Source organism: Monodon monoceros, unplaced genomic scaffold (assembly GCF_005190385.1).
Source record: "Monodon monoceros isolate NGI ecotype Baffin Bay Population unplaced genomic scaffold, NGI_Narwhal_1 Super_Scaffold_2, whole genome shotgun sequence".
Lineage (NCBI taxonomy): Eukaryota > Metazoa > Chordata > Mammalia > Artiodactyla > Monodontidae > Monodon > Monodon monoceros.
Genome location: NW_021703776.1, coordinates 77,747,743 through 77,766,491, shown reverse-complemented (window position 1 = coordinate 77,766,491; position 18,749 = coordinate 77,747,743). Strand labels below are relative to the sequence as shown.

The 18,749-nt window shown below is 37.3% G+C and overlaps 2 protein-coding genes across 3 annotated transcripts in view; both read left to right on the top strand.

The window, feature by feature from the left end:
- The window catches only part of IQUB (IQ motif and ubiquitin domain containing), a 259,797-nt gene that overhangs the window by 236,480 nt on the left and 4,568 nt on the right, over nucleotides 1-18,749 (top strand). The gene's annotated exons all lie outside the window — the stretch shown is intronic.
- SLC13A1 (solute carrier family 13 member 1) overlaps nucleotides 3,700-18,749 on the top strand; it is a 106,230-nt gene continuing 91,180 nt past the window's right edge. Inside the window, exon 1 of one of the 2 annotated variants that reach the window (XM_029233996.1) lies at nucleotides 3,700-3,824. In XM_029233996.1, coding sequence (XP_029089829.1) covers nucleotides 3,726-3,824 — 99 coding nt within the window. In that variant the 5' untranslated portion in view covers nucleotides 3,700-3,725. The remainder of the gene's footprint in view (nucleotides 3,825-18,749) is intronic. The other variant, XM_029233997.1, reaches the window with a different exon arrangement.

The window sequence follows — 18,749 nt, the reverse complement described above, 5'->3', positions numbered from 1 at the left end:
AATTGCCTTTGCTGTATCCCATAGATTTTGGGTCGTCGTGTCTCCATTGTCATTTGTTTCTAGGTATTTTTTTATTTCCTCTTTGATTTCTTCAGTGATCACTTCGTTTTTAAGTAGTGTATTGTTTAGCCTCCATGTGTTTGTATTTTTTTGTTTGTAGATTTTTTTATGATGGCCATTCTGACTGGTGTGAGGTGATACCTCATTGCAGTTTTGTTTTGCATTTCTCTGATGATTAGTGATGTTGAGCATCCTTTCATGTGTTTGTTAGCAATCTGCATATCTTTTCTGGAGAAATGTCTATTTAGGTCTTCTGCCCATTTTTGGATTGGGTTGTTTGTTTTTTTTGTTATTGAGCTGCATGAGCTGCTTGTAAATTTTGGAGATTAATCTTTTGTCAGTTGCTTCATTTGCAAATATTTTCTCCCATTCTGAGGTTTGTCATTTCATCTTGTTTATATTTTCCTTTGCTGTGTAAAAGCTTTTAAGTTTCATTAGGTCCCATTTGTTTATTTTTGGTTTTATTTCCATTTCTCTAGGAGGTGAGTCAAAAAGGATCTTGCTATGATTTGTCATAGAGTGTTCTGCCTATATTTTCCCCTAAGAGTTTTATAGTGTCTGGCCTTACATTTAGGTCTTTAATCCATTTTGAGTTTTTTTCTGTGTATGGTGTTAGGGAGTGTTCTAATTTCATTCTTTTACAAGTAGCTGTCCAGTTTTCCCAGCACCACTTATTGAAGAGGTTGTCTTTTCTCCATTGTATATTCTTGCCTCCTTTGTCAAAGATAAGGTGACCATATGTGCATGGGTTTATGTCTGGGCTTTCTATCCTGTTCCATTGATCCATATTTCTGTTTTTGTGCCAGTACCGTACAGTCTTGATTACTGTAGATTTGTAGTATAGTCTGAAGTCAGTGAGCCTGATTCCTCCAGCTCAGTTTTCTTCTTTCTCAAGATTGCTTTGGCTATTCAGGGTTTTGTGTTTCCATACAGAGTGTAAAATTTTTTGTTCTAGTTCTGTGAAAAATGCCATTGGTAATCTGATAAGGATTGCATTAAATCTGTAGATTGCTTTGGGGAGTACAGTCACATTCACAATGTTGATTCTTCCAATCCAAGAACATGATATATCTCTCCATCTGTTTGTATTGTCTTTGATTTCTTTCATCAGTGTCTTATAGTTTTCTGCATACAGGTCTTTTGTCTCCTTAGGTAGGTTTATTCCTAGGTATTTTATTCTTTTTGTTGCAATGGTAAATGGGAGTGTTTCCTTAATTTCTCTTTCTGATTTTTCATTGTTAGTGTATAGGAATGAACTGTATTGGGTTTTGAAGACTAAATGAGGTGGTAACCTTCCTGACACAAAGTAGATGATTGTAAATGGATGAGCAGTATTTGTAATATTTTTATATTCATAGAGATGCTTTAAATGGACTAATCCATAGTTACACAGTGGTGTGATTCATTTTAGGTCAGATAGATAAAACAGCACAATTCTGATGTAGTAAGAGAGATACATGTTTTTCTATACAAATAAGAGATGAAATTTGACAAGTGTGGAACTGGTTAGCACCGTGATGTGACTTGAAAGATACCTTAAGATGTGTTTCCAAGTGGCCCAAAGTCTCCCATTAGAGTTTCATTCCCTGCTGGCTCTTGCAGAGGTGTGCCGCTCATATTAGTCTTTTGTGTTTAGTGTGAATTGTTTTCTCAGATCTTTTATCTCAACGACAATGGAGAGAAAACCCCTGAGGAAAAGGAAATTGGCTGGACGTAAAGCAAAGGTAGAACCATTTTGTGATAAAGGGCAGCCACAGAAGATGGAGCTGGCTAGAACCTCAGGCCATAATAGGAGGGACCTGCAAGACTCGGTCTGGTGAGAAATGGGAGCCAGAATAGAGAAAACAGCGCACTGAAAGGAGGCCCTGACAAAATGTCAATTGTTTTACCTTTAGCCTTTGTCTGTCTGTTCCCTGCATGCATAGGCCTTCATTTCCATTAAATATCATACAAATACCTTTTCATTTTTGGTATCATCTCACAGAGTAAGATCTTCTAAGATGAGAAAATGAGGCTCAAATGGTCTCACCAGGTGGCTGAAGGAAATCTGAGAACAGACATGGTTTCTTCAAAAAATAATATATATAAATAGCATGCAATGAACTGTACTGAGTGTTATATAGAAAAAAAAGTATCAAAACTGCTTTAAATAACTCTCCTCCTTTAATGTGTTTTTTAACACTATTATTACTGCTCATTTATTACTGCTCACTATTTACTACTATTATTTATAATTACCCTCCTTTTTTTTACCTGAGAAATTCAAGATGTAATGTGCCTTTCTGGTTTGGAGACTTTTTTTCTGCTTACTGATTTTCCTGAATCACTATATATGATATATCTTTAGAAATTCAGACTTTTAGAGGCGAAAAAATGTTTTCTCATCCGCATTAACAATACAGTGAGGTGAGTGTTGGTGAAAGAATTATCTTTCTTGAAGGGAAAAGAAGGCAGAGTTATATTAATGGGGCATAGAAATAAGGTCTAAATGCTAACCACAGATTATTTAAAACTAAGGTTATTTGTGGCAAGAGAAATTGACTATAGATTATAGAAGGAAATGTGTTTTGTTTATACCTAGAGCCAGGTGCATAGTAGTTGTTTAGTTGAGGTTTGTTGTATGATTAATTTATGACACAATGAGAAACTAACCAGTGAGTCCCTAGCCCTGAGGTGTTTCAAAACAGATCCTCCATGTCACTGTCAGAACAGTTCCCGTTTACACACACACACTCCTCTTGAATGCCCATATCTCTGTACAAATTATCTCTGTACAAATTCCCTGATAATGATATAGTCAATATAGTCAGTATCAGCACAATAGTATCAACTCAGTTCTGAAAAAGTCTTACAGGTGAGGGCTTATGGAAGACTTTATGGTAACTTTTGGTTTCCTATCCAAAGAGGTCATAGAGTCCAAGAAACACGGAACTTTGCTTTCGAACAGTGATGAAATTATTGTGCAACTGAGTGTGGTACTGGGAGAAAAATACTGTTCACTCTCAGAAGCAGCGGTATTTATCTTTTGAATGAGAACAGAGAAGTCCTAAATGGAGCGGTCAGGAGCTCTCCTCTGAGCCAGACTCCACAAAGGCAGTGCATTCGGCTGCCTCAATACCTTATCTGAGAAGTCCCAGAAGAACCCATCTGTAGCAAAAACTTGCCTTTTCACACTGGAATTCCTACTACTAGGGTTGCTATTTCGATTCACAAACTGAAAATGAGCTTCACTGGAAAGGATACTGGAGGCACCCAGTAAAGACCTGCTCAAGGCACCACGCAAGTGTGGAGCCTTCAATTCAGGGAACATCAAAAGGTAAGGAGGGGCCTCATCGTGGGCAGGCTCAGCCAGCCTCATGGTTTGCCTTCTCCTAGACTTGGCCAGTTCACATTCCAGTTAATGTGCACAGACTAAATCAGGACAGTTTTGCCCTTCAAAAACATAACAGAAAATGGTCTTTGATTTCTTGCAAACACTCTTGAGCTTATCTCTCCATGTGAATTGTGACAGTAAAACAATAAAAATCGAGATTTAATTTTAACTTGTTGGTGAGTCTGGGGCAGTAAATGAAGATGATGGGCTAGAGAAATATTAATCCAGGTTGGCTATTTAACGTCTGCCTTTTTTTGGAGGAGAACACTATTGAAGGCACCAGTTCGGGACAATGAAATTCTTCAGTTATATTTTAGTTTATCGCCGGTTTCTCCTTGTAGTTTTCACTCTGTTGATTTTATTGCCACTGCCACTCATCCTCCGCAACAAGGTAAGCGAACCCGGAGAATGGGCTGGTGGGTTTTCTGGTTTATCTAATTGTCCTTTATTGTTGCTATGTAATTGTCTGGCTCAGAGCTGAATGGGTGATGACACCTTGGGCTTGAAATCAGGATGGTTACACATTGTGTTTTGTCCATTTTTTCTCCTTTTTAATGATTAATGTTGTTGATCCTCGGTATGATTAACTGCAATAATTAAATAGTATATTCAGTCAGAATTGTTCTCTGCCTGGCAACCAGATGAAAGGAAGGACAAAAGAATCACAACCCTTGAGATCCTGTCATTCTAGTTATCAATCTCCAGAGAGCATCCTGGGTTAACTCAATCCTTTCCCCTGAGACTAGGCAGCAATGTGACACTGGGGGAAAGAGCTAGAAGAAAATTTGGGAGTCCTAGGGAGGGTCTAGCGCAAACTAATTTACTTGACAGCTCCATGGCTTGGTGTGGGCCACGGAACCTTCTGGAAATCTAGTTTCCTTATGCTTCATTGAAAGCATGAAGTAATTTTCCTTGGTTAATCAGAAAAGTCTAATAAATAATTGTATATGTTCTGAGCATTTGAGATTTTTTATCATTTTGCTGTGCTTGTAGGGATTTTTCTGTTTCCTTTTAAGTGTGGTCAGTCTATTAAGTCCAGAATAATAAACACAATGCATTTTTAACACCTTGGGAAAATGACTGTATCAGAAAACACTTAGTGAGCACCTTCTCAACGCCAGGCACAATGAGTGTCTCTTGGTGGTAAGAGGACAGTCACCAGAGTCAGGCTCTCTGCTTTAGGTCCCAGGTTTCCACTTAGAGGCTGTGTGACCTGGACAAATTAGTTAACCTCTCTGTGCTTCCACTGTCTCATATGTAAGAGTGAGAGAGTAACAGGCTTGTTATGAGGATTAAATAAATAAGCACTCATCAAGCACTTACTTGGCGCTGTGGCTGGCACACAGTAAGTGGGCTAGTGAGAATCTCCCCAAATCTGTTGATCCCACAGCTGTGCAGTTCCCGCCACCCCATGATGCCTTTTCTCTGAGTAGAAGAGAACCTTTCTGATGTTCTTCTCTCACAAGCATTAACCAAGGTTATACTAGTCTGGGTAAAAATAGAATTGCAGTAATTATAATACTCCACCCTCCCTCAGAAGTCTGCCACTGTCTGAAGGAAAGTCGTATCAGCTACTGAAAAGTCTTTTTTGACTCTGTCAAGGCCTCCTCTACCTGCAAAGCCGGCAAGGGATCTGGCCTCTGCCACCCACAGCTGCGGGGGTGTTTCCTTCAGGAGGAGGTGCAACGGAGGTCTCACAGTGCCCCGAGGAGCGGGGGAAGAACTCTCTCCCACTTTTCGTCAAATATTGTTCTGAACCCCCAAAGTTTTAGAGAATGTCTAGTGAAAACAGCAGGCACACTCCATGGTCTTTGGTTTGGTTGGCTTTGTTTTGCAAATTCTTTGTGACTAATCCTCCCCTGTTCCCCCTGCCCCTCCCACCCCAGCTAGTTCTGAGGACTCTTCTGTGAGTCTCTGGCAGCCACGAGATGACAAATGTGAATCACAGACATAGGGATTTCATCTGAATGCCCACCCCCACCTGCTTCGAAGACTCGTCACTCCATCTAGTGCGCATGACGGCCTTCTTTTTCCAACTCCCCTGGTCCTACCTGTCCCCCAGACCTGGCTGACTCCTACCATGAGTACATCCTGATTCATACCTGGACCCCTGCTCTATTTTAATATTTCTGGGTTACTCTCAGTATAAGTCCTTACTTATGGCAGAGAAAATAAGTTAAACTAGTCAAGACAAACTTTGGCCATGAGTGCATATCATCTGTGCTGCTCCTTTGACATATACACATATGACACTTTGAGTATCTTCCATAATTTTCAGAGGAAGTGAATATAAGCTCCTTGAAAAGGAAGAACAATTAAATTAATAAAAAGCAACATTCTCCATGCATGAGTCATTAATCAGAAAGTGCACATTAGGTCTGTGGGGAAACCTGGCAACAAATTGCATTTGACAAACTGTGTTCCTCTTTCCTTTCCCTCTAATCAACTCATTTGTTAAAACTCAATTAATGTTAATGGGAGGATTTTTTTCTAGTACAGTAACATGATTTCATTTTTTGTTTACTCTAAATGCATACTTAACCATTCAATCAACCGCTAATCAAACCCAAAGAATATTATTTTAACTGCTGCATACAAGGAGAGCAAAACTTTGTTTCAGAGGATGTGGGCCTTTGGAGTGTTTAAAAGTTAGGTAGAGGCTTACTTTGACATGAATGCAAATCAATTTATTGTAACTTTCATGTTACCAAACCGGAGAACCCTATGCTTGCTTCCAAACCCACAATAATAGTCAAGCAAAACAAAGTCAATTTTGCTTTATAAAAGCACAGTGAATCTACACGATGTAGAACCAACAAACAATAAGTTATTGGCTGTTTTTTTTCATTTTCCTTCTGATTATTAGTTGTTTCTATAGACCAGCCTTAACGCTTACCTTAATTTTACCTTAATTCAAAAATGTAGCGTCAATTATGAGAGCCCCTAAGTGGCTTTGCAATGTAATGTTCAAAAGGGAGGGGAAGGGCTTCGCTTTGCAGACATGTGACCCAACAAAGGCCAAATAGATGCTATTGAAACTGGATTTGAACTCAGGTTCTGTCAGAACTCAGAATTCATGATTTAACAGTGGTTTTGTTTTACTCTTTTCTATATTTTGTACTTTTGAAGATTTATCCTCTATTTTGAAGAGTCACATAAAGTGTGGCTTGATAATCATTTCTGAACAACTCAGGCATAACTCTTTACAATAATGCTTTAGACAGGTCAGACCAGAGAAGAGGTGCATCTTTGCCATTTCCTCAATTGACCTCATGCAACTCAATGTCTTTAAAAGGTAGAAAATTGCAGTGATTCTAACCACTGGGGCGGACCTGTGAGAACTGGAGTAGCGGTCTCATGTGTGTCATTTGCTGAATGTCCCAGAGTCCCAGCTATACAAGCTTGTATTATCAGCTTGTCAGGATATGGTGCCCCTTCCCTTCACACCTGTGCCCAAATGTTTACCATGAGTCATGGCATTTAGTGGGCATCTTAAAATCTTCTAGTTGGAAGAGACCTTGGAACTGTGTATTTCAGTGTTTTCATGGAAATAATATTTTATAGCGAAAGAAAATATGTACCGATATCACCCCAGAAGCCTATGAGCATAAGTCAAACAGAAGCTCAAATTGAATCCTTATGAATTAGGTATTGTAACTGGTCAAATTTTGCAGATTAGAAATGGAGATAGAAACATGCAAATAGCTTACCAAAATGTGGCTATACAGATGTTTCCAATCAACATCTGTCTGACTTTAGAGCCAGTGATCTCAACCACAACTGAGTATCTGTGTCTTTATAGCTTCCGAGGGTAATAAGTATATTCCTAACACATTGGTGTAAATGTCAGTTTACTAAAGGAATTGTATTTCCTTATTGCTTTACACTGAAACATCAAAAATACTGTCTTTTTAATCATCACATAAGTATAAGGGTAGTCCTAGTCCTTTCCCAATTAGTAGTTAGTGGTCAGTAAAACAAGCCTGTAGTGTAATTGATATTTATGTAAATATTTGAGTAAAATTAATAATTGCACTGAATTTTTCTTTTTGGAGAGGGAATATCTTAAATATTCCCAGATAAAAACTTGTTAAAATTGGCCTAGGCTACGTGCCGTAGTCCCAGTGATATTCACAGTGCAACTTTGTTCTTTTATGACTATTTCTAGCAGTTTGTTAATATTACTTCTCAGAACTCCATACTATTTCTTTACTTATTTTTCTGGTTTCTTGGCTTTTCTTTGTATTTCTTTTGATGGAACAAAATGATAAAAAGAAGGCCAAGTTTGTTTGAGGAGTTTTAATAGGAGAAAACTGAACAATAATATTTTCTGTCTGTAGAGAGCATCCTTCCAAGGTGTGTCACTCCATCTAATTTACCCCTTCATTATGGACCCCCTTTTTTTTTTTTTTCAGTTAAGGAGACAGGAAAACAGCCACACAGATACTGAGCAGCATTCCCCAGTTGACTGGTTGTAAATCCGAGACCAGATTTCAGGTTTCTGTCAGATACTTCAGGATTTCTCTGGAAAATATTTTACACCAGGAGAAACTTGAAGAGAGGAGGGGGGAAGAGTCAGCCGAGCAGAGAGCCTTAGGGTGCTGGACCGGCCCAGGTTAGGGATGGAGGAAACACAGCTGGGAGGGCCACCTGCTTCTGTTTCCTTCACAATCTATGCATCTGATGCACCGTAAATTTCTAAGTTATGATAGAAATTATAATAAGTAAAAGAAATGATACATAATGAGAGTCTTATGGTGCTCCATCTAGAAAAACTAAACAGGTGGGAGAAAGGTAGCTCTTGTAAAGAAATGTAAACCTTAAAGTGATAAAGGCTCTGATGGAAGGGGGAAAGTGGTAGGTTGAGAAGTCTGACAAAGGAAAGGAAAATGAGTGGGAGAAAATTTAAAAAGACCACAGGTGAGAGAAGAGGGAGGGCAGAATTCTGAGAAAACATACGGAACTTTTAAAGGGGCAAATCAAGTAATGAAACAGTTGATATTGTTTTTAATGTTGGTCTAAACTGTTGTAGAGATTTAAGATAAAGGGGGGAGATGCTATAAACTCCAAGAAAGTGAACGTTTTAGATACAAAAGAGCGTCAGAATGATGGAGGGCAAGAAAAAGAAGGCATGGAATCATGCTAATTAATGTGGTAGGAGATGAACAAAACCAGAAAATCCAAATGTGATATATATTTATTTCATGAATATTTGATGAGAACTTGCTAGGCCCAAAGTATTGTGCTCAGTGAACAGTGGCACATTACGCAGTTTAATGTTTCTGCTTTCAAGTAGCTTGCACAATTGCTGAAAAGTCAATATATACCATGGCCAACATTCATCACAAAATAAGGTTGTATATAAACCCATGCCACATGATGGAAACAAATGATTTGTGTTATAGACGTGTAATTAAAAGGTGACTATATCTCTAGGGATTCATTGTTCTTCAGCCCCTCCATTCCCCCAGCCACACACATCCCACTTGCCCACAACCTGCTGCTCCTTCTATTTTACCTGTCTCGGAGAATCTGCTACCCCGTTTCCAGGTCTGAAATCTGTGTGTCATGTCAGATCCCTCAGATATTCCTAAGCCCTCATCACTCAGTCTATGTTGCTTTACCTCCTGAATCCACCCGCTTCCCATCTGTGTCTTCATCTCCGTTCCTGCTGGCACTGCTCTCCTCAAGCCTGTCTTTTCCTCTCTCTTTCATAGACCATTTTCACACTCTTTCCCCCAGAGTCTCCTGCTAGAGGACTATTTTTAAAATGTCAACCTCGTCCTATTGTACCACTGGTCAGACATCTTCCATGGCTCCCTTTTGCTGACAGGGGGAAAATATCTAAACCAAACATGTATATACTGATGGATCTTTGGGATTTTGCCATTTATTCCTCCTAATCGCCCTCCCCAAAGCCCCCAGTACCTGTCTCCCGCACTGCATTCACATTTCCCATGGCAGCGATATTTCACTGTCTGCCGCCCTAGGAGACCCATGATTGTTCTTCCCTCTCTTTCTCTGCACATGCTGCATCCTCCTCCTGCAACGCCCACTCCTCTCGCCCTGTCCTTCTTGGGAAAGGCGGCTTGGGCTGTGATACAAACAGAATCATCCTCCATGCTCTCATTGCACAGTCGTGGAGACATCGGCCTCCATCGTAGTATGTATTCCATTTTGCCTTTATCTTTGCCTCCCCCTCTAAACTGCAGATACCTCAAGAACACAGAACATGTTGTTTAACTTGTTTCCTCCGGCCCAAGCACAGTGCCTGTCACACAGTTAGATAGTTGATAACTGTGCTGAACGGATGGATTAAGGACCTCTCGCAGCAGAAGGATATGGTACATAGCTAGATCTTGTAGGAGGGATAAGATACAGGAGAAAGGAGACGATGAAAGGAAAGAACTTCAAATAGAGTATAGAGAGCGACTAAGGGACAGAACAAGAATGTAGGTGTAACAGGAGTGTGTCTCTTCCATGAAGCTCTTCTTTTCCTTTCATGATACATATTTATGCCTTGGTTGGTAACAATAGTATATGTGAATGTCTACTGTCAGCCTCCTAACAACCATTAGAATAGTCAATATTATCCCCATTTTACAGATGAGCAAACAGACACTCAAAGAGATTAAGCAATTTGCCCAAAGTCACACAGCCTCTAAGGGGAATGGGAGGATTTAAAGACAAGCTGTCTGGCTCCCAAGCCCATTGATGCTATTGCTTCCCTAATGGCATTTATATCAGATTTTTACAACCTCGTGCACCATTGTTCCTGCATTTGTAATTACAAAACACATGTTGAGATGAGGTCTCCCACTGCCTGGATTACAGAGCAACCACGACCCCTGATGACCAAATAATGTGAGCAGGAAATAAACTTTGGTTGTTTTAAGCTGCTGAGATTTAGGGGGTTTTGCCACAGCATAACCTAGGCTGTCCCAACTTATCTAGCATATTCTGAAAAACTCCCCAAGTGATTCTGTCATGCTACCCTCTGGCCCATGTCCTCATCTGTAAAATGAACAAGACTTAAAAGAGTTTTCAATGTTATTTGTGGATTGGCTGCCCCAGATTCACCTGAGGTACTTATAGATGTGAAGTCCAGGATGCTGCACATTTAACAGACTCATCATGATGCGGAAGCAGTTAATCCATGGCCTGAATTTTTATCACACCCTGGTGTACTGGAGAACAAGATGATCTCTATGGCTATGTCCAGTTCCACTGTGTGCATGGGGTGTGAATATAGCATGTCTCCATTGCTAATTGCTTTTAGAAGTTAGATGAAAAGGAGTTAAAAATTCCCTTGTAACTGACATAGTGGAGCCACCAATTGCCTTTCCCTGCTACCCATTTTGGGCTGAAAACTAACTAGAAATGCTAATTATTTTTCCTTGACTTTGTAGTTGAGCTTCTTACTCTCCATCTTCCAAGATGGAGTCACTTTAAGCTTTGCAGTTAATATGGATTGAGTCTTGATAATTTCCTGCAGCAGTAGGGGTAGGTGTGTCATGAACCATGCAAAGCCCTTTATGGGTTCTGTCAAATAATAATAGTGTTTTTCTTGTAGCACACAGATTTAGAATGCATTCTTTTCCTCCTGTCTTAATTGCTTTGCATTCTTTTTTGAAAATCAATTGCAGTGAGTGAGGCCTGTGATTGGTCCTGCTTTTCTCAAGCTGTGCTGAGAGATGGTACCTACATATGTACTAATTCATCAGTGAAATTATTCCATAATATCAGTCAGTGTGTCATTAAAAAGGGGGAGAAGAGGTGAAAAAACTATATTTTAAAGCCTAATTTATATTTCAATTCCACCCGGAACAATGATCTGAAAGAAAACCAAGGTGATTTTTAAATATAATCAGCCACATTTCCCAAGATGATTTGACACTCAGAACTTCAGTGGGGGGGAGTCATTATCCATATTGCCTAGTCATAGGGTCATTTGCCTTTTCTGCCTCGGTAGCAAGTTCCTGGCTGTACTTACTTGGGGGTGGTTAAGACAACATATGACTAATATTGTGAAATGGGAAAGTGGGAGAGTGGCAGCTACTGGGAAGTGACCTATGCAAGTAAAAGTTTTAGTTCCAATTTCAGCTTATTAGCAAGAGAGGTGAGAACCTCAGGAGAACTATAGAGACAATTCACCCACCGGGATGAGCGCCAAAACATCCAGTGCCAGGCAAGTAGGAGAGAAAACAGAAAGGAGAACAAGGCAAAGAAAAGAGATTCCTAGGCTAAAGAATTTATGCCTAGTAGAGTGATTGTTTTATATAGGGATCAAGATATACGAATAAAAACAGCTGTAGGAAAGACACCGAGGGAAAAAAGCTTCATTCATTTAATAAATATTACTGGGCACTTATTATATGCCAAGCATTGGTTTAAGTGCTGGGAATAAGGCAGTAAATGAAATGAGATGTGCTCTCATGGATATACTTGGATTGAACTCTACTACATACTAGCAATGTGCTTATTGATCCTAAGTTCAACATGGAATTACCATACCTACTTTATAGAATTTTGGTAAGGTCTGCATAAAACAAGTATTATATCTGGCATGTTGCAGCCATTCATAAATCTTATTTTCCCCTCCTCTTACTTAGTCATAAGTCAGAAAAACAGATTTGCCTATTTATTTGGCAAATATCTTCACCTTTTAAATAAGATTTCCTATCTTTAAAGCCTGTGATTACCAGTCTAGATGAAGGTTGTACAATTAAGACCCCCCTCATCCCTTTCTCCACCATAAACACAAAGCTAATAAACAACTCTGTAGACCAGAATGGGTCAGAAAAGCACGCAAGCAGAGCAGATGTGAGAACCTGTGGTCTGAAGTGCTCCCACATCATTCTAGGGTCAGGGTTAATTTCAGTGCCACAAACTAAGGGCTGGAGAGTGGTTTTCTTGGCAACTATGACAGGCCCAAAAAAAAGCTAGACTGACCACTCTCTGTGGTGGCATTCAGAGGAAGCAGATTCTGCCCAGCCTCCCAGGCAGAGCTGATCCAAGCTTCCTGATCCAGCTAGATGACAGGATTTGCATTGTCCTGGGAGGACAGGACCTCAGGCTGACAAAATAAGGCACACTCTGTACTACGAGCTAAGGACTGGCTGGAGGCAACTGTAAAACTTCTAGATGGTAAATAATGAGTACAGAAAGAAAAAACACAAAAACAAAACAACTACCATACAGGGTAAATCTGGAAATAAAATTTCAAAATGCAATAAGACAACCAAGAAAGTCTGACAATGAAATCAACACAGAGATGAAAACACTCCAAATAAAATGAAAATAACAGGGAAATCAATAGATGAGGAAAGGGGGAAAATCCACAATAGATGTCAAATTATTTTTAAAATAGAAATATACATTATTGTATTACAATATGCAATTACACACCAACATATTAAATAACCTAAAAGTGGATAAGTTCCTAGAAACATACAACCTATGAAGACTGAATCATAAGGAAACAGAAAACCTGAACAGACCAATAATGAGTGTGAGGTGCTTGAATCAGTAATCAAAAACTTCCCAACAAAGACAGGCCAGGACCAGGGCTTCACTGGTAAATTCTACCAAATATATTTTAAAAGAATTAATGCCAATCCTTTTAAAACTGTTCCAGAAAATTGAAGAGGAGCGAACACTTCCAAACTGATTTTATGAGGCCAACATTATCCTCATACCAAAGTCAGGCAAAGAGACAATACAATGAAAGGAAATCACAGGCTCCTCTACAAAGTACTAGCCAACCAAACTCATTAGCACATTAAAAGGATCATACAACATGAACAAGTGGGATTTATCCCTGGGATACAAGGATGATTCAATATACACAAAACAGTTAATGTGATGTATCACATTAACAGAATGAAGGATTTTTAAAAATCACATAATCATCTCAATAGATGCAGACAAATCACTGACAAAATTCAACATCCTTTTATGATGAAAAACTCTCAACAAATTAAGCATAGAAGGAATGAACCTCAACATAATAAAGGATGTATATGACAAGCCCTGAGTACATAACATCATACTCAATGGTGAAAAACTGAAAGCTTTTCCTCTAGGATTAGAAATAAGACAAGGATGCCCACTCTCACCACTTCTATTTAATACAGTATTAGAAGTCCTAACCAGAGCAATTAGGCAAGAAAAAGAAATAAAAGGCATTAAATTGGAAAGGGAGAAGTAAAATGATCTTATGTGTAGAAAACTGTAAATACTCTACAAAAAACTGTTATAACTAATAAACAAATTCAGTAAAGTTGAAGGAGACAAAATCAATGCAAAAAATCAGTTGTTTTCTATACACTAACAACTATGAGAAAAGAAAATTTTTTAAAAATCCCATTTACAATAGCATCTAAAAGAATAAAATACTTAGGAATAAACTTAACCAGGAGTTTCACCTTCTGAAAACTATAAAACTTTAAAACATTGATGAAAGAAATTAAAGGAAACCCACATAAATAGAAAGACATCTCATGTTCATGGATTGGAAGACTTAATATTGCTAAAATGTCCACCTACCCAAAGCAATCTACAAATTCAGTGCTATCCCCATCAAAATTCCTATGACATTTTTTACAGAAATAGATAAAACAATCTTAAAATTCATATGGAACCACAAAGACCTTGAATAACCAAAGGTATCTGAGCAAAGAGAATGAAGCTTGAGGCATCACACTTCCTGACTTCAAAATACATTACAAAACTACAGTGATTAAACAGTATCTTACTGGCATAAAGACAGACATATAGACCAATGAAACAGAATAGAGAAATCAGAAATAAACCCATGCATATGTAGTCAACTGATCTTTGACCAGGGTACCAAAAATACATAATAGGCAAAGGGCTTGAATGGACATTTCTCCAAAGATGATATACAAATGACCAACAGACATATGAAAAGGTACTCAATATCACTAATCATCAGGGAAATGCAAATCAAAGCCACAGTGAGTTATCACCTCACACCTATTAGGATGGTTTTAATTTTTTTAAAAAAAGATGTGTTGGTGACGATGTGGAGAAATTGGTACCATGGTATACTGTTGGTGGGAATATGAAATGATGCAGTCACTATGGAAAACAGTATGGAGGTTTCTCAAAAAATTAAAAATGGAACTACCATATGTATGATGCAGCAGTCTCACTTATAGGTATATAGCCAAAAGAATTGAAATCAGGATCTTGAAGAAGTATTTGTACTCCCATGTTCACTGCAGCATTATTCACAATAGCCATAATATGGAAACAACCTAAATGTCCATCAATGAATGAATCAATAAAGAAAAATGTGTTATCTGTAGACAGCAGAATATTATTCGGCCTTAAAGAAAAAGAAGGAAATCATGTCATCTAAGACAACACGGATGAAATCATGTCATCTGTGACAACATGGAGGACATTATGCTGAGAAATAAGCCAGTGATAGAAGAAAAAATACTGCATGATTCCACTTTTATGAAGTATCTAAAATAGTCACATTCATAAAAGTAGAGAGTAGAATGGTGGTTGCCAAAAGTTGGGTGGAGGGAGAAACGGGGAGTTGTTCCACAGGTGAAAGTTTCAGTTATGCAAGATGAGTAGGTTCTAGAAATCTGCACAGCACAGTAACCATAGTTAACAATATTGTATTGTGCACTTAAAATTTTTAAGAGGGTAGATCTCATGTTAAGTATTTTTAACACACACACACACACACACACACACACACACACACAACAAACAAAACCCAGAATGGGGCCTGAGGACACTTTTGGACGTGATGGATATGTTTGTTACCCTGATCGTGGTGATAGTTACACAGGTATATGCATATATCCAAAACTCAGCAAACTGTATACAGTATATATGTGCAGTTTTTTGTGTATCTATTAATCCTCATTTTTTAAAAAAGAAATATAAACCAAGAGCAGGTGAATATAAAAAAAAAGACTAGTTAGAAATCTTGGAAATGAAAAATAAAGTCTCTGAAATTCTTTTAAAAATCAAATTTTAAAAACTCAAGATATAATAAACTGTAAACTTTAAACTGAGTACACTTGAGGACATAATCAGTGAACTGATAAGAAAGAATACTAGAAATTCACCTAAAAATCAGACAGAATAATAAATAAATATGCTTTACATGAAAGAATAATTTGAAGGATGAATTCGGAATTTCCAACATACATGTAAAAGGTATTCCTGAAAAAAGAGGGACTAGAAGAGAGATTATATTCAAAGTAATAATAGTTAAAATTTTCAGAATTAAAAAAGATATGAATCCTCAGACAGAATATGCATTTCTAAGTACAAAATAATTTAATTAAATATTAGTCCATGTTTAGACACATCATAAATGAAACTTCAAACCACCGAAGATAAGGAGAAAATTTTAAAGCTACCAAACAGTAAAGAGAAAAAAAAATTATACAAAAGGATGATAATTAGATTAATTTCTCATTTTTTTCAACAATAATGAAGATGTCTAGTACAGATTTACATGACCCTTATGGGGAAAACTTCAAAATATTATAGAAGGAATTTAATGAATACCTAAATGAATGAAAGTGTTCATAGATGGGAATATTTTAAGGCCATTTCTTGTTTTATAAGTTCTGCGTAATTTCAATAAAAATCTAAAATTCAAAATGTAAAAGCCTAAAACTATCAAGGCAAGTTTGAGAAAAATGTAAGATAAGGGACTTGAGGTACAGATTGTAAAACTTATTGAAAATCTATAGTAGTTAAAAGACCTTAGTAATTCTGCAAGAGTTGATGTTTGAAAGGCGGTGGGGGGAGTAGGTGATTGAGGGACAAAACAAGGAGTCCATAAACACATGTGCCTGCATTTGTAGCGATTTGGCACAGGAAATAATATAGCAACACAAATTAGATGGACCAAAGATGGACCATCTAATTAAAAAAGCCAGGGCATTTAGGGTATACATTTAGAAAAAAGGCATCAGATTCTTCTACAAATAAATTTAGGCCCTACACTTGAAAACAGCCTTTTTAAGTTTTAGAAAAATTATGGGAATATAATAGAATATAGAAAGAATTTCTCATACAAGGTAGTAAAAGCACAGAATATAACAGAAAGGATTTTAAAATAACTGCATTAAAATTAAAATCCTCTTATCAACCAGAAATAGAATAAAACCAATTTCATAGATGAGTCAGAGAGTAAGACAAATATTTGCAAATATATACTTATAAAGAAATATTATTAAGAATCTAAAAATAACTCCACAAATTCATGATAAAAAGAAATAAACTGAACAGAAAGATGGAAAGAGACTATAAATAAGGTAATTTTCAGGAGAGAAACAATTATGTTCAATAACCATGAAAAAAATACTTCAGTGGTATTCAAGCAAATGCAAATTAAGAAGAACTTTCCATACTATCAGATTGTCAAATAAATAAATTAGTCCAGTATGCCAATGGTTGGTGAAACGGAACTTTCTCACATTGTTGGTGCTAATACTGTATAAACTGATACAACCATCTTGCATACTTTCCACTCAGAAACTTCGATAACTACTTTTATACACTAGCTTAGAAAATCTCTTTCCTATATTCACTTTGGAACTAAGTACAAAGATGTTCGTAGCCCGTAAACAGCCATCAGTAGAAAAACGGACATATGAATTCTAATGTATCTATAAAAAGAAATGCTCTATCCATTTAAAACAAATTAACAATAGGCCTTCATGTATCAACATGAATGCACTTGAAATAGATAAAACATTGAGTGAAAAAGCAAGTTGAAAAATCACATATACAGAAAATCTTATTTAATCTCAAAACCACATGATGTTTATTAATGCATTAATGGCTACATGTAGTAAAATCACAAAAGCATGGATAGAAAGGATACACATTCTAGATAGTGGTTGACTTTCAGGATTTCAGAGGAGAAGGAAGTGGAGTGGTGTATATAAATCTTGAATGTTTTATTTATTTTTTTAAAATTCAAGCAAATGTGGCAAAATATCAGCATTTAAAAATATGTGTACGAATGTGTTTATTATATAATTTTCCATATGTTCTTAATATTTCATAATTTAAAAAACGCTTTTAAAACATATACTGCTAGAAGGCTTCTTATGCTTCATTTTTTCAAAAATATCAAAGATCAGGAATCTCTTTTTTTAAATTTTTATTAGAGTATAATTGATTACAATGTTGTGTTAGTTTCTGCTGTACAGCAAGGTGAATCAGTTATACACACACATATATCCACTCTTTTTTAGATTCTTTTCCCATATAGGTCATTAGGGAGTACTGAGTAGAGTTCCCTGTGCTATACAGTAGGAGGTCCTTATTAGTTATCTATTTTATATGTAGTAGTGTGTATATGTCAATCAGGAACGGGAATTTCTGGCCCATATTGGTTGGTAATCGTCTGCGCGTAATCTTTCTGGTAGTTTGAGAGAATCTTCTTTTAATAGGAAAGGTGGAGATGGCCCTAAGTGAGCCAGAAAGGCACAGCGTACACACACAGACCAGGAAAACACAGCCAAGTGACATTACACCTCACACTATCGAATGGAATTTACAATATCTGTATTCTGCATAGCTGCCTCTGCCTGGTGGATGTGGTTTGCTGAACTTCTCGGTGTAACTTTTGGAAGTGGTAGAGGGTATACAGGTTTTTTTTTAACAGAAAGTCGGTGTTTTTATTTTTGGGGAAGTCCTCTGGACTTTTCCCCCTTTGTTTCATATAGTATTTTGAGAAGAGATCATGACTTAAAAAATATTTCTGTAAGATCAGTCTTACTCATAATTTTGAATCTTTTTTCCTTCCTATATTTTCCTTCACAATAAACAAAATGAAAGTAGACGTTACTTGTGTTGCTCTCACTCAGTTCAAGAATTTATAATACTAAAACGTTTTGCTATCTGTGGAACAGAATTTGATTCAAGTTTTTACTTGTTATGGTTGCAAGGTTAATTTTAATAAAGACAACAGATGTACTCACGATTTTCACTAGACTTGAGAGGGACTGAGAAGGGAAATGATTCACCCACAGTCTAATTTACTTGACAGTTGGTCTTTTACTGTTGTATCAAGTGTTTGCTGGTGGTGGTAGTACTGGTGATTGTGGTGTATAATGGTGGTTACAGTGGTGTCCTTCTGTTTTAGGGGTAGGGGGCTTGATAACAAGGTGGAGAAAGAGAGGGAAGAGAAAAAAATTAAAGAGGCAAAGATGGTAGAGCTAGAAATAATGGGTCACTCTAAGAATTTCCAGTGATATAATGAAGCAATTTTTTCCTCTATCTCAGAGATGGTTCTGCAAAC